General features: G+C 42.4%; 2 protein-coding genes across 2 annotated transcripts; both read right to left on the bottom strand.

The window, feature by feature from the left end:
- Positions 1-2,893: 2,893 nt before the first annotated feature.
- On the bottom strand, positions 2,894-5,026 carry LOC121613243 (piggyBac transposable element-derived protein 4-like). The gene is made up of 2 exons (XM_041946570.1): positions 3,634-5,026; positions 2,894-3,527 (listed from the first exon to the last, which is right to left on the bottom strand). The coding sequence occupies exons 1-2, from the start codon at positions 4,906-4,908 to the stop codon at positions 3,087-3,089; spliced, it is 1,716 nt and encodes a 571-aa protein (XP_041802504.1). The 5' UTR covers positions 4,909-5,026; the 3' UTR covers positions 2,894-3,086.
- A 5,758-nt stretch (positions 5,027-10,784) lies between these two features.
- On the bottom strand, positions 10,785-11,963 carry LOC121613338 (putative nuclease HARBI1; the record flags this gene model as incomplete). The annotated part of the gene is made up of 4 exons (XM_041946690.1): positions 11,525-11,963; positions 11,313-11,425; positions 11,124-11,235; positions 10,785-11,053 (listed from the first exon to the last, which is right to left on the bottom strand). Coding segments are annotated over exons 1-4 (933 nt in total), but the record flags the coding sequence as incomplete, so codon positions are not given.
- Positions 11,964-14,835: the final 2,872 nt, after the last annotated feature.

Here is a 14,835-nt window from a genome sequence, read left to right as displayed (position 1 = left end):
CTGTTTGAGGGTTCAGACTTGGTTTGAAGAGTTAGGTTAGAAGTAGGTTTAGATTAGGGGTTGCGGTAAGGGTTGGGGTCAGGCATTTACTTGTGATGGTTAAGGTTAGGGTAAGGGGCTATGGCAGGGCTTCTCAGTGTCTGAATGTCGTTGGCATCCGGATCAAACAGCAGTTCAGTCCACACCCAGCCTGTATCTTCAACTGCCTGTGAGCAACATCCGACCCACCAAGGCTTCCCATCCAGCAACTGTAATATGATTGAATTCAGAAAATGCAGACATCAAATGTTACTCACCAGTGGAAGAGATCCAGTCTGTCCTGAGAGTGACCTTCGATTATCTTGCCAACCCCTGGCAACAAGCCAAAAAATCTGTAATTCATAGTTCAGCCGTCTACAGAAACAGATACTCATGGAGACTCAGTAAGCTTGTCTGTTCAGTGCAAACGCTGTCACTTGGGTTTATTTTCATTGGCCAACTGTTGCATTGAGTCTCAAACTGATTACTTTTTTTTGCCTCCCTGGATCCTGAAGAGAGTTTTTGTTGAGATAAGAACTCATTCATTGGTAGCTGGACATGGAATTTTGTGTTGAGCTTTCTTTAACTTTGGGAAATGGGATTCTTGGGTAATATGATAATGGAAAAAAAAAGTTTGAAGAAGAAAGAATCTGAAATCTCATGCAAAGTGAGTGAGAGCTCCTAACTTTGAGTGATCACTGACTTTATTTTCCTCTCTTCCCAGCTGCTTCTCTGATGTCCGCCTTCCCCTCCGCTCCTCTCCTGTTACTTTCTCTAACTCAGCGGATGAAAGGTTCATTTTGACAAACCAGAGTTAGTGCTGATTGTTGGGACAGTGAGTTTAAATTCAGTGTTTTATGGTGCTCAAATTGCTGTTTCTGTAAATGGAGTCCGGATGCTTTGGCGAGAGTGGTACGGCAGTTGTTTCTGGTTAAACAAAGAGGATCGTACTCTTGAACAAAAAGGTCTATCTTTGTGGGAATCCTTTCCATATTGTTGTCAGACACTGGCTGTCAGTGGCAAAAACAAGCACTTCAGGTGGATGTACCTTGATGGTGTGCAAACACCTGAAGGTATTACATTGTGGCCCATTTCATGGCTGCTGGCCACAGTGCTCTCACTCAAGACTGGACCAGTTTCAAAAATTGGTGTCCCTATTTGTCACTTTGACACAAAAGCATGGGAAATAGGGGCCATAAACTCAAATAACATTTGACTGAAATTTTGCCCTTTTGTCCGGGACACCGTGACGTTTTCCTGGCACCAATAATTTCTAACAGCATCAGTATGGAATCCATCTCATCCTCATACTAGAATGACCCTGAAAACACCAAGAATTTACATAAATGGCATTATTTTGCCTAAATAGTTATTAATACCACCTAATTATCCATTGCAGCGGTCAAGCTGGGAACCCATAGATTTATCCATATTTCCTGTCCTTGTTGCATTAAGGGTTGCTTGAAATATAACCAATTTGTGTTGTAACTGAAGTTCTACCTTACAAACAAGAGCAGTTCCAGGGAATCCTGGGATACTGTGCTTCTGTTCCCGGAATAGAAAATGTTTTATTATCAGGAAAAATATGAATCCCCATTGAGCACTGACTGCCTCTTTGGCGAAGGTCTGACAGCATTTTCTTGTTAAGTAGCTATCTTGTTATCATCGTCCAATAGATTTTCCATGTCTGTTCACACAGATATAGGCTCATAAAAATATCATTAACCCTCGTATTGTCTTCCCATTTACTATGCACCTTTTGTCTTCCCGGGTCAAAATTGACCCGGTCTGGTTTGACTGCTTGTAAAGCATGAAGTATAAAATAATCATCAAATTCTGTGTTGAACCTTTTTAGTCAACTTGTTTCCAACACATCAACATATATTTTACACTTATTTTTGTAATGTTTGATATAATAGATGTAATTTATAAAAAATTACGCTTCATTTTTGATAAAAAAAAACAGCAGAAATTCTGATTATTTTGACTATGGTTATGATTTGAGGCACATAAATTGATGTATTATCACAGACTGGCATATGTCAAAGTTTAGTCAGGACACTGTTTTGAAATAATGTAAAATATTTTAATGGCAGCAAATAGTCACACCTGTTGTCCTCCCGGGTCAAAATTGACCCGGTGTGGTTTGACTGTTTATAAAGCATGAAGCATAAAATGATCACACATTTCTGTGTTGCACCTTTTTAGTCAACTTATTTCCAACCAATTACCACAAATTTTACATTCATTTTTGTATTATATGGTATAATAGTCCTCATTTACATAAAATTATACGTCATTTTTGAGTTAAAAAAAAGCAGAAATACTGAACTATTTTGAATATAGTTATGTTCTGAGGCACATAAGTTGATGTATTATCACAGACTGGTATATGTCAAAGTTTAGTCAGGATAGTGTTTTGAAACAATGTAATTTTTTTTAATTGCAGCAAATAGTCACACCTGTTGTCCTCCCGGGTCAAAATTGACCCGGTGTGGTTTGACTGTTTATGAAGCATAAATTATAAAATAATCACACAATTCTGTGTTCCATATTTTTAGCCAATTTCAGTCTAACTCATAACCACAAATTTTTAACTTTTTTTTTACACTTCTTATTCCTTTTATTATACTTCACTATACTTTTAATTATGGACAATATACCACATGTACATGAAATTATATTATATTATTGTATTATGTTTTCAAGTAAAAAAAAAAAAGGTTATTTTGGATAATCACTCACTGGTATATGTCAAACATTAGCCAGGACATTCCCAGGTCAAAACTGACTGATACAAATAACAAACAAATGTGATTTCAAAAGTATAACATTTATTTCCAAAATTATTTTGAAATTCATATAATCACAGAAACTGTGTGTGTGTGTGTGCGTGCGTGTGCATGTGTGTGTCAGTGTGTGTGTGTCAACATGTAGGTAGGGGCACATCAAAATCATGAAATCAAGTACAACATTTATTTCTAAAACTATTATGAACTTCATATAAACAGAGAAAAACTGTGTGTCTGTGTGTGTGTGTGTGTGTGTGTGTGTGTGTGTGTGTGTTCCTATTTGCACGAATGGCAGTGTATGGTCATGATGCAATGTCTTTTGCAAATATATACACCGCACTTGTGGCACGTGGTGCTCGTTTTCTTGTCACCCACGCAGAATCGGCACCTCTTCCTTGCGGGTGATGGAAGAGGAGGAGCAGCTTTGTGAGGGGGAGCTGCTGCAGTGGTCATTGCACCCTGCTGGACTTCCATTACCAAGCTGGCAGAGGCTGGTGTGCGGGGAAGTACCTGGCGTCGATTAATGAGTGGTGTCACAAGTTCTCTCCCAAGCTCCTCGAGGAACAGCCTCCTCTTGTGGCACTTCCCCTGATTCCAGGTTGGGTTGATCTCTCTCCACAGGATGAAGGAGTTGTATGCAGACACGTCAAGCATATTATAGAAAACCACCAGGGGCCAACGGGCTGTCATCCGTTTGCAGCTGTATACACTGGTGACCTGCAGCAAAAGTAATAAACAACAAATCATTCAAAATTTATTATTTGCTTATTTACACAAGCTTTGTATGAATATCAATAAATATTACATGAAAAAAGTTCAATACCTTGTCGAGGTTGTCGACTCCCCCCTTGTTCTTGTTGTAGTCAAGGACGATCTGGGGCTTTTTGTCCTCCATGGAGCTAACTGCAGTGTCCCGATGCAGAGTGCTCATGAGAAGCACATTCCTTCTCTTTTTGGGGCAGTAGGAGACCAGAGCATGCGTGTCAGTAAACACAAACTGGGAAGAGAACTTTTCCCTCTCTCTTGTCGCCAGCAGTACAGGGGGAAGCTCTGGTCTGTTCTTCCTCACTGTTCCCACCATGGCCATCTTCCTCTTCAGCAGCTCCTGGCCAAGGGCATAGGAGGTGAAAAAGTTATCGCAGGTGATGGTGTGTCCCCGAAGACCCTCCGTCACCTCGAGAACTACCCGCTGGCCCTGATTTTTCTCCGGCTGGCCATCCACAGGTTTGCCTGTGTACATTTGCATGTTCCAGGCGTAGCTGGTCTGGGCATCGCAGGCTACCCAGATTTTGATGCCGTATTTTCCTGGTTTACTTGGCATGTATTGCTTGAAAGCACAGCGACCTCTGAATGGGACCAGGCGCTCATCCACTGTTACATCAGTACCAGGATTGTACATGAGCGGCAGGCGACACAACCACTTATCCCACACCTCTCGGATGGCAGCAAGTTTGTCTCTTGCACGGCGTGTTGGTCTGGTGTCACGATCATCAAAACGAATTACCCTTGAGAGGATGTGAAATGTCTTCAGTGGCATGGTGGCACGAAAAATTGCCCTCCCAGATTGAGCATGCCATAGGCTAAACGTACTCTCTTTACTGGACTTGTAGACGCCAGCAAGAATAAGAAGACCCAAATATCCTTCTAGCTGAGTTTTGTCCATCTCGTCCCACTTGTCACCATACACACGACGCCCCTCCTTATTCGTCATTTGTAGTACCACCTCTTCAATTTCTTCTGACATAAACAAGTGAAATGTAGACTTTATGCTATCAGCACGAGAAATAGCATACCTTGTTGGCCCTCTGGGACTTCTCTCCCTCTCTGCACCCAACATACGCCTTCGGTCAGTTGGAGGAATGGAGGACCAGACTACATTTCCATTTTTGGATTGGAAATGATTTTCAGTGTCAGCAGGTTCCTCTTCATCAGATGATTCCTCCTCGTCAGTTGGAGCATAATCTTCATCATTTTCAGTGATGTTCTCTTCCTCTGACACTTCTTCCTCTTCTTCTGCAGGTTCTTCCTCATCTATCTCCTCCTCGACAGGGCTCCAAATGAGCTCAAGAGCCTGTGCTAAGTTGTAGCTCCTCTTCATGGTGCTGTCTCAAAATGAAATGTGAAATGCTCTGAGGGAGCTGAGGCATATCAAAGGTGTGATGATTGCATTATTTGGAGGCATAATGCAAAGTAGTAACACCTGTTGCTTTGAAGCGTGTGGCACATCAAAGTGTGTGGTGCATCAAAAGTTGTCATGGAATCAAGTTTACAAATTAGTAACTTTGTGTGTGTGTGTGTGTGTGTGTGTGTTGTGTGTGTGTGTGTGTGTGTGTGTGTGTGTGTGTGTGTGTCTGTGTGTGTGCGCATGTGTGTGTGGTTATTGTACTGGAAAGCACAATAGTATGATCCATTATACCACTTATTGTGGCCGGGTCAAATTTGACCCGGGAAGACCACAGATGCTATAAATTTTAATAAAACACACATAATTCAAAGAATATAGTCATAATTAATTTTACTTGCAAAGAGCATAGTATGGAACCATCCATGTCATTTTCAAGCAATTATATAAAAGAAAACCATAGTTATGATATGCAAACACTTGAAAACGGGTCAAAATTGACCCGAAGACAACAGGAGGGTTAACTTTCTGAGAAAGTGAAAATATTAAACAATACTATGACTAATTAGGCCTAAATCAAATATTTTTTTATTTATTTATAAAGTCCAGCCTCATCAGTGTGGTTTTAATGTGGCTTATTTCCCTGTTGTTGTCATGGTTACCATGGCTATACTTATTGGAGAGAGTGTTGTGTGTTGTCGCTGCTGAGTTCACACAATAGCGCTACAGCAGAAAATTTGCTGTCAGCTTCTAAATTGCAGATACAGAACATGCCTGCTTTTCCTTAGGACAATTTCTACAACTCGCGTAAATGTAGTTGTAAGAATGTGTGTGAGTCAGAAATACATACAGAGCAATAAGTTTGGGAACCACTGGGTTTGGGAACCACTGGGCTTGGGAATCAATTGTGTCAAAGAGTGTCCTCATAAGGATAGAAGTACAAACAGCTCAGCATTTATTTTGTAGAGTACTATGTTATCATAACCGACAGAGCTGATGGACAGAACCATGGACACACAACCTGAAGTATAAGAACTGTAGTTCTCCTTTAACCCTATGACAGTTCACCTCGTGGGAACTGCTTTTTGGCAGCTGAGTCTCAATAACGTGGCCGTATCAACCGATTCTGCTCCCTGCAGTGTTTTGCAATCTCTACAAGAACACACACGTTCACTCACAATGGCAAACAGGATGTGTGAAAAGCAGAGTGGAGCCTTGAGGCAAACATCAGTTGTAAGAGCGAGATGCAAAGTGACATTGCACGGATTAGTTTAATTCATAAAAAGTAAAGTTTACAACAGGCATATGCTTGAGTCATTTGTCACTACAGCAAACGTAAGGAGCACATTTATTATTGGCCCAATCTCCCCTCGTGTACAGCTGCCTGCAGCTATCAAAGCAACAGATAGCCAACCTCCTAAAGCTTCAGGTATTAAAGATAAATGGACGACATGGCAAGACCAGGAAACCAGAGCAGAGGAAATGAGCAGTGCTTAATGTAGGGAAATGTGAGATGTTTAAAAAGATGTTTCCATTTCAATAGATCAAAAAGAATCTTGTGCTTATTTTCAGTTCATCTTCTGCATTGCAGCAATGGCCCGGGGAGTACAGCACGAGGACAGAGGTACTTACACACAGTACACATTCACACCAGTTCTCCCAGTGCTCCAGCTGACACTGCTGGGACCTCAGATGTGCTGTAAGCAGAAAAGGGAAAGGTATGGTGCATGAAATGATGAGAGTTGAGGCTATTTCATAGAAACAGGCTAGTATCACCTTCTTGTTGATCCAAAAATACACTACCCCCCTCCCCCTCCCCACACTGTCTTACCTTTCAAACACTGAATACATTAGCCTGTTATATCAGGCTCTGATTCCTCTGTAAGATGTATACGCTGACAGCGCTCGAGCATCGCAACTGTCATTATCAGCGTATCTTAAATATAATACTCGTCTTCTCTTTGAGTAGACAGGGCACTGCCTGTGCTACAGAGTGAGCCATTTTCAAAGTGTATATATATATATATATATATATATATATACCATGAAGATTAAGCCAGTTAGATTGTTCTTTGTAATCTAATAATGCATGAGAGATTCTTGAAGATAAGATAAGATAAAAACTTTAATAATCCCACGCCAGGGAATTTAAATTGTTAAATGCAGCAAACATTAAATGATAGACATAGGAAGACCAAAAGAGTCGATAAAAAGGTATACAAAATAACAGAATAATAATAGAATAGACAGTCATCTATGTATATGTACATTATGTAAAAAGAGGTGTAAATCTTCGCTTGATGCATTGTTATGAGAAAAATATAAATTATAGCTGCTTTAATGAAATGCTGGAAAGTAGAAGTGCAGAGGTGCAAAGGGAATTGAAAATGTTTGGTGTTTCCGTGCCCTTTCTTGCTCTCCTTCTTGCTGGTGAGAGCAGTTGAATGTAGAAGCCAGTGAAGGCAGTCTGACTGAATTCTGCTCACGACTTGAACTGTAGCTGTCAGGAGGCTTGTGTTTGACCAGTCAGTGTCCCAACCACGTTCTTGGGCCATGACAAGGAGCGAGGAACGCACACACTTGAGCTGGGAGCACAAATGATGAAATCGAAATGCAGAAATTGTAACAAAAAGTGCAAACTCACCAACTGGTACATCAGGGGTGTGTGAGTGCATGTGTGAACGTGTACTGTGGTAAGGTGTAAAATCAAGATAATCACAATTGAAAGTTTTGCAGTGGGAAGAGCCAACAAACTGAGAGAGGGGAGCCTTGTGGGTGGCGGATGTACAGCCCAGAGCAAGACACAAACGTACAAGAAATGCCAGAGCCAGTACCCCCATTTAAAGACCTGAAAAACCACATCGGTTGACCCCTAATGAACAGTTCATGATTTACTGCACTGTGCTGCGGCTGAAGTTACCCAGCAGTATTTAGGTAGTTAAAATGTGCTCCAGATGATTAAAGTGATGCTGCTGACATGTAAAAATATAATTTTCAATAGTATGATAGACGATATGTAATAATGCCGAATCTGAGAACTGAACCCTACCTGAAGCCTCAAGCTACATTTCCTATTTGATCTTACTCTGTGGTAACCTCAACAAAACAGACTGGGACGGTGCTGTAGCACAGTAAGTATTGTGATGGATGGAGGAGGGGCACGGGTGGTTATGTTCACTCATTAACAGAAGCTCATTAAACAAATGACAGCCAGCCAATGGATTTGACCTGCTGAACAAGAAGGACTGTATTTTATACGGCATGTTTCCACTGTTAACGACCACTCAAAGCGCCTTTACAACACCAGTCAGAATGCACCCATTCACACACACACACACACACATTCGGTTGCTGTTGACTATGTGCCACCTGCTCATTGTGGGCAATAACCATTCACACGTTCACACCGATGACACAGCATTAGGAGCAATTTGGGGTTCTGTATCTCGCCCGGAGATACTTCGATGTGCAGACTGCCGAGGCCGGGAACTGAACCACCGACCGTCTGATACGACTGCTGTGCCTCCTGAGCCACAGCCGCTTTGGATGCAAAATATCGCTAAATATAAATCAATGACTGATTTCATTATAGGGAAGGATTTTATTTTGAGCTGATAGTCTGGTTCATTCAATGTCGACAAGTCACTTATGGGGATATCGTGAGTGGCATCGGGGGCTTTGGAAGCAGGTGAGACACACACTGTGAGCGGGGCCGGGAAGAAGCACCTCTGGCTGGCTTGTTTTTCCTTTACCAATGTTCGCAACTTGAAGCCTGTTGTTCCATGCTGGCCCAGTGTGCCCTCTGCTAATGCCCTCTAAACGAACACTTAATTTCATTCATGCATTTTATGAATTCATCCATCTTTCAAATGGGCAGCAGAGGCCCGCCCACCCTGCATGCATGGGTCGGGTCAGGTCGACAAAGAAGTCCTGTCTAAAGAGCAGAGGTCCGTTTCACAAAGCAGGTTCAACAAACTCTGAGTGTAACCCTGAACTCTGAGTTGATCTACTCTGAGATAGGAAACTCTGAGTTTTCGATTCCACAACAGCAGATTTGAGTTAGTTTGATTAACTCAGAGTAGGTTCACCTGGAGTTACGCGCGTGCACCGCAACTATAAAAAGACAGCATCAATGGAACCCCGATTTGAGGAGTCACCATGGCAACGCGGAAGGGGAAGGCTGCGTACTTTACACCGCTCGAACTGAACATTTTAATGCGCTCATACAGCGAGTTTGAACATGTTTTTAGACGGAAGTCCAACACCGCTGCAGCTGCGAAGGAGAGGGAGACGGCGTGGGAGAACATTGCTGCTCGGGTCAATGCGTGAGTATAAATGTAGTCCTTTGAAATCACAATAATATTACAAGTCAAAACTGCTTGAATGGTAGCCTTTTAATTTATTTCATTTAGGTGCAATCCCGCGGGGGAGAAGCGCACTTGGCAGCAGCTTAAAATGAAATATAAAAACATTGTTCAAACAGGTAAGACCTCGGCATGATCTCATGGAGGTAGCTACCTCATTTTGATCATGTTTTACATTGTAAAGTAAATATTAAGTGGCTGTTTGTGCAGTTGTTTTATCCCCAACATAATGCTGTTTTCACACACATAAATATAAGTTTTTTTCTTCTTTCTGCTCCCTTTCATTGTAAAATTGGGTATATTGTGTTCATATAATGTTTTGTTTTTTGTCTACGAGTAAAATTTAAAAATGAAAAAAAGTGTTCTCATCTATATCATGTCATGTAAAATAATTAAGCCAAACTAACACAGACTTTTACTCAGCCAATAGAAAAAAGGCAGATGCAAGAAGAACGGGTGGTGGCCCACCACCACCACCTCTAACTGAGGCAGAGGAGCTGGCCCTAAGCCAGAAAGTAGGAAGGCCATATATATATATATATATATATATATATATATACATATATATTAAAGCCTATTCATAAAAATATTTATTTTCCTTTCATGGCTTTTTTTTTTTTTCTCCGCTTGTCCCAACAGATTCTGATGGTACTGTCTGCCTGGTGGAGCCACCTCAAGCCACAACAGACCTTGTAACTGTAAGTAAGCAAAACTCCAAAGATTTTGCAAAATGGTCCATTTAAGTAGACTGAAACATATCACTCATCCAGGATGAAGACTACAACGAAACTATGTCTGCTGCCTTCACAGAGGAAGACCCAGAAAGGCCTATAGAGGTAACATCTTCATATGTTACTGATAGTTGCCCTCCAATTTACACTTATTAACATTCTGGTGGAATATAGAGTGACATTTAGCCTACACTGAAGTATGAACACATTCTCATCCTTTTTAACAGAGCATGGCTGGGCAGCAGCAGGAAGGTCCCTCAACTTCCACTGCACAGATTGACACAGTGAGATGAATGTCCAGTAAACAGCAGAGGTTCAGTCTGTGGAATTCGTGTGCAACTGTATCATTTAATGTCCTCCTTATGTATTCCCAGTTACCTGTTAAAGAAATCTACAAAATCTATCTCCTGAAACAAATACAAAAAACCGAAAAAGACATGCAGTACTTGGACCGCAAGATAAAAATGGCAGATCTAGAAACTGCTATACTGGAGCACAAGTTAGAGGTGGGTGCATGGTGAACTATGTTAATTATATTAACTATTGGAACATTAACTAAACAAGCTCTTGTGTTTGTAGGAAATAAAGAAGACCAAATGAAATGTGTATTATTGATTTATTTGACTGCTGTGGTGGTGATGATGGTGACTTAATATCCGAAATGATTATGGCATATGGTGTCTCTGACTGCTCTGCCATCCTGCATAGCTGGCAGGTGGAAGGGGTCATCATCAGGGTCGTCCATTTGTAGGGCAGGTTGTTGCTCTCCTCTAATAGTAGCAATATTATGAAGAACAACACAAGCCACAATAATATCACAGGCCCTCGCAGGGGTCACCCTCAGGTGACGTAGGCACTGGAAACGGGCTTTCAGCAGGCCTATGGTCATCTCCACCCGGGCTCTCGTCCTGCAGTGAGCCCGATTGAAGTTCTGTTGGGGGCCTGGTTCAGGGTCAGGGTAAGGGGTCAGCAGCCTGGGTTGGCATGGGTAACCCCTGTCACCCAGCAGAAGGCCGTCAAACTCTCCTGTAATGTATAGTTAGAGTATATTAAAGGAGGGAGACAAGTGACTTGTGCAAATCTTTAGGCTGCTTACCACGTTGCAGTCTGTTGCTCAGGTTAGACTCGCGATACATCCTTGAATCATGAACAGACCCAGGCCACTTGGCCTCCACATTGGAAATGATGTATCCGGCATCACATATGATCTTGACAGTGCAGAGAATGACAGATGTTTAACTATGACGCAGTCTTTAACATTTTGAAACAGTCAATGTACATGTACCTGCACATTTATGCTGTGAATGGACTTCCTATTCACATAGTCTGCTTCATTATGTGAAGGAGCTGTGATGGGGATATGTGTGCCATCTATGCAGCCAATCACACTGGGAAATCCTAAAAGAAATTAAAATTACTAATCCCAGTCTGAGGTTGCAGCACGTCATTAACCAAATATAATTTAATATTCATTTAACGGATCTCTACATCATTCACCTGCAATCCTGTGGAACTCCTCCTTGATGACTCTGACGGGTTTATGTCCAGGGAAAACGACAAATATTGGTAAAAGGCGTTTCAGGGAAAGGCACACTTTCCTCACCGCCCTGCATACAGTCGCCTTGCTCAAGTGCTCTGCATCTCCGACATTGTACAGAAAACTCCCATTTGCAAAAAAACGCAGCGCAACACACAATAACTGCTGAGATGTCAGGGCATGACTACGGCTGGTAATGTTGCAAATGTAAGGACGGATTAGATTATGTATGTAGATGATGGACTGTGCCGTGAAACGGTACCGCTCAAAAAGATAACTGTCTGGAAAAGAAAGAACATCGATGCGTGGTCTGATAACTATCTCCCGACGAATATTTAACTCTCTGCGCAGTATCGCTGCACCTTCATCCACGGGATCATGATCAAACGGACAAGCCATGTTAACGAAAAAAAGTCACCACCTACTGTGCCTAATGGACTTCCACGGACTGATATTTTTAATTACATACGGCAGAACTATGCCAAAACTCGTCTGCCGACTGAGTGAATAAATGAGGAAATGAAATACGGTGTGTGGTTGAAAGAGGGCGGAGACACAGAGAAACTCGAGGTTCCTTGAGTAAAACCTGGTCCCGACCAGGTTAGGTTCATAGAGTCAGTTACTGCGGTAACTGACTCAGAGTTTAACTTACCTCTGTCTGTGAAACAGGCTTGAGTTACCCCTCTTTCTCTGGTTTGACTTACCTTCCTATGTGAAACGGAAAACTCAGAGTTTCCCTCATTTCAGGGTTAACATACTCGGAGTTTTCAGTAAACCTGCTTTGTGAAACGGACCCCAGGAACTACAGCCCCGCTAAAACTGGAACACAGGCCGCCTGCTGCCGAAACACAGGTTCTTGGGTTTTTGTAAAGGTCCGTGGTAAGATTTTTTTTCGCCTCTCGTGGAAACCAACCAGCTTAAACAGCAGCATTTCTGATGACTTGTGTTTGCTGTTTCCCCTGTCGCAGAGCAGCTTCCTAATGAGTGTCACCTGACTTCTTCTTCTTCTACTTCTGCTGCACTAACGATCAAATTGTGCTCAGGCACTTTGAAGAGCATGGTCCATATTAACCTCCTGAATGTATTTGTTTCATACGGTGCTCTTATGACAATAATGATGAAAACAAATCTGATAGAGACGGTCTCTCCAGCGCTCATGTGATTTGAATATCAAAGTGTAACTTCTGGCTTTGCACAGTCGGTTTGAAGTCTGCTCCATGTTTCCCAAGGCTATAACACTTGCCTGTAGATTTCTCTGACTCCACAAAGAGGAATGAAAGCTCCTCTTCCAAACACGTCAGATGTCCGTGGCGCAAAAAGCAGGTTCCCATCAGACGACGAGATGGAGTTAAGCTCATGACAAGCGAGCGGGACAACATCAGCACCAAGAATGGCTTCAAAAGACCTTACTTTTCTTCAAAAATAGACAATGTCTTCTTTTTTTAAGAATTTACATCAAGATCAAATATTTTATCCATCAGTAGCTCAATGGACCTGTTCAACTGCTCAAATCTTCCGTGCTAGTTAATGATATCTTACATTGTAAAGCGTGGCTTTGATGTTTTGTTCATTTTCCGGTTTCACGTATTTTCGTCTGACTTTGGAAAGAAGCTCAATTTAGAATAGACAAGCAGGGCAATTACGGTCAATAAAAATCACAATGTGAAAAAAGAAAGTAGAAGGATAAACCCTCACACAGGGAGTTGCCATTAAAGAAAAGTCTAAATCTCATTGTACCCAAAGTTTTCTTAATGAGTAGGAGGTAAAGCTGACCAGGGTTGTTTTGACACAAGTAGCCCTGTTTGACGAGGCACCATTATTGCATATGTCCTCTTCTCTGACAGGGTCGGCCCAATTTGTCACATTACATAGCGAAACATTTTTAAGAGTGCTTCCTGAGCCGGATCGAATAAGAAGGAATATTGTAATGTACATAACCTGAGCGGGAACCTGTGGCACACACACATACATACAGATACACACACGCAGAGATGAAGAGCTGGAAAGGTCAATAAGATCCACCAATTACTGCCACTTATTACTCAGAGCGGAGAGAGGGAGCGGAGGATGAAACAGTGGGCTGAGAGAGGACAGCTGGTGGTGAAATGATAATAATAGTTGGATAAATAATCTGTCTTTCTCACCATCGCTGAGTCCCCTCTCTCATCCTCCCCTCCCTCTTCTCTCACTTGATCTATTTGGCTGAATGCTCGCGAGCCTTTTCCCTCCCTCTCTCCGTCATCGTCCTCTCCTCTCTGCCGCCTCTCCCCTCTCCGACCAGAGGAGGAGCCGGGCGCCGGCGTTGTCCCCGCGCCACCTTTTCTCCTCTCTCATTTATTTCAATTTGTCATGCTTTGCTCTCCTCCCTCGGTGCGGGGCGGAGGGTTGGAGGGTGGGTTGAAGAGGAGCGCGTCAGGAAAAGTGAGGAGAGATGGGCAAAGAAATTGGTATCTCCACTCTTGCCATAATGAAACATTTAGATGCGGGCGCGGCTATGCCTCCGCATTAATGGCTTGTGATGAAGGAGAGAGCGGGGACGGAGGGAGGAGAAGGGGACCGGGCAGTCGGACCACTTCACGCTAATAACCCTTGAATCCAGGTCAGACAGGAATACCTCCAGATAATCAATTCAAGCCGCCATCATGGCTTGAAAAGGTTTTTGTGTCGCGTGCGAAAAGATCTGTGTGTGTGTGTGTGTGTGTGTGTCTTCAAAATGCTTCATTCCTCTCCAGGGAATCTCAGGTGTCATATATTTCCTTGACAGGAATGAATATTGACATTTTTCATCTCAACTAAGATTAGACTGTTAGCAAACTTCCCTCTAAAGTGTTCCTGAGTTTCAACCCTAGCAGATATCCTCCAGTGATAAAGTGACTGAGGCATCACCTGAAAATGATGATTGACTTGCTGGATCGCTTTCCACCTTCCTGTAGAGGAGAAAGAAAGAAACGTCATTGTTTGCTCAACAGCACAGAACCAAAAAGAGCCAAAAACCTTGATTCCACAGCATGTTCCTCTGTATTTTTAAAACAACTTGTCCAAATGTTGGCTCCGGTCTGAAGCCGTCCCACTGCCGTATGGGGCTCAGAACTGAAATCGCGGCCCTTTTTTTCACAGCTCAGACGTTGTACCTTTTAAAAGAGGCCATTAATGAAATATTGGCATTACTATCAGAACAAAATCCAAACCATCCGGGAGCTTTGTTCTCTTCTAATGTCCTCTGCTAACTTTCCAGTCTGTTCTGAATCTCCGACGAGCCCGCTGACTGTCA

This window comes from Chelmon rostratus, chromosome 10 (genome assembly GCF_017976325.1).
Source record: "Chelmon rostratus isolate fCheRos1 chromosome 10, fCheRos1.pri, whole genome shotgun sequence".
In the NCBI taxonomy this organism is placed as follows: Eukaryota; Metazoa; Chordata; class Actinopteri; order Chaetodontiformes; family Chaetodontidae; genus Chelmon; species Chelmon rostratus.
This window is presented reverse-complemented; position numbering and strand designations above follow the sequence as displayed.

Excerpts from the sequence above, each read along its gene's own strand:
- LOC121613243 (XM_041946570.1), bottom strand. The coding sequence starts at position 4,908 with ATGAAGAGGAGCTACAACTTAGCACAGGCTCTTGAGCTCATTTGGAGC. Across the intron at positions 3,528-3,633 it reads GAGTCGACAACCTCGACAAG|GTCACCAGTGTATACAGCTG; the intron begins GTATTGAACTTT and ends CTTTTGCTGCAG.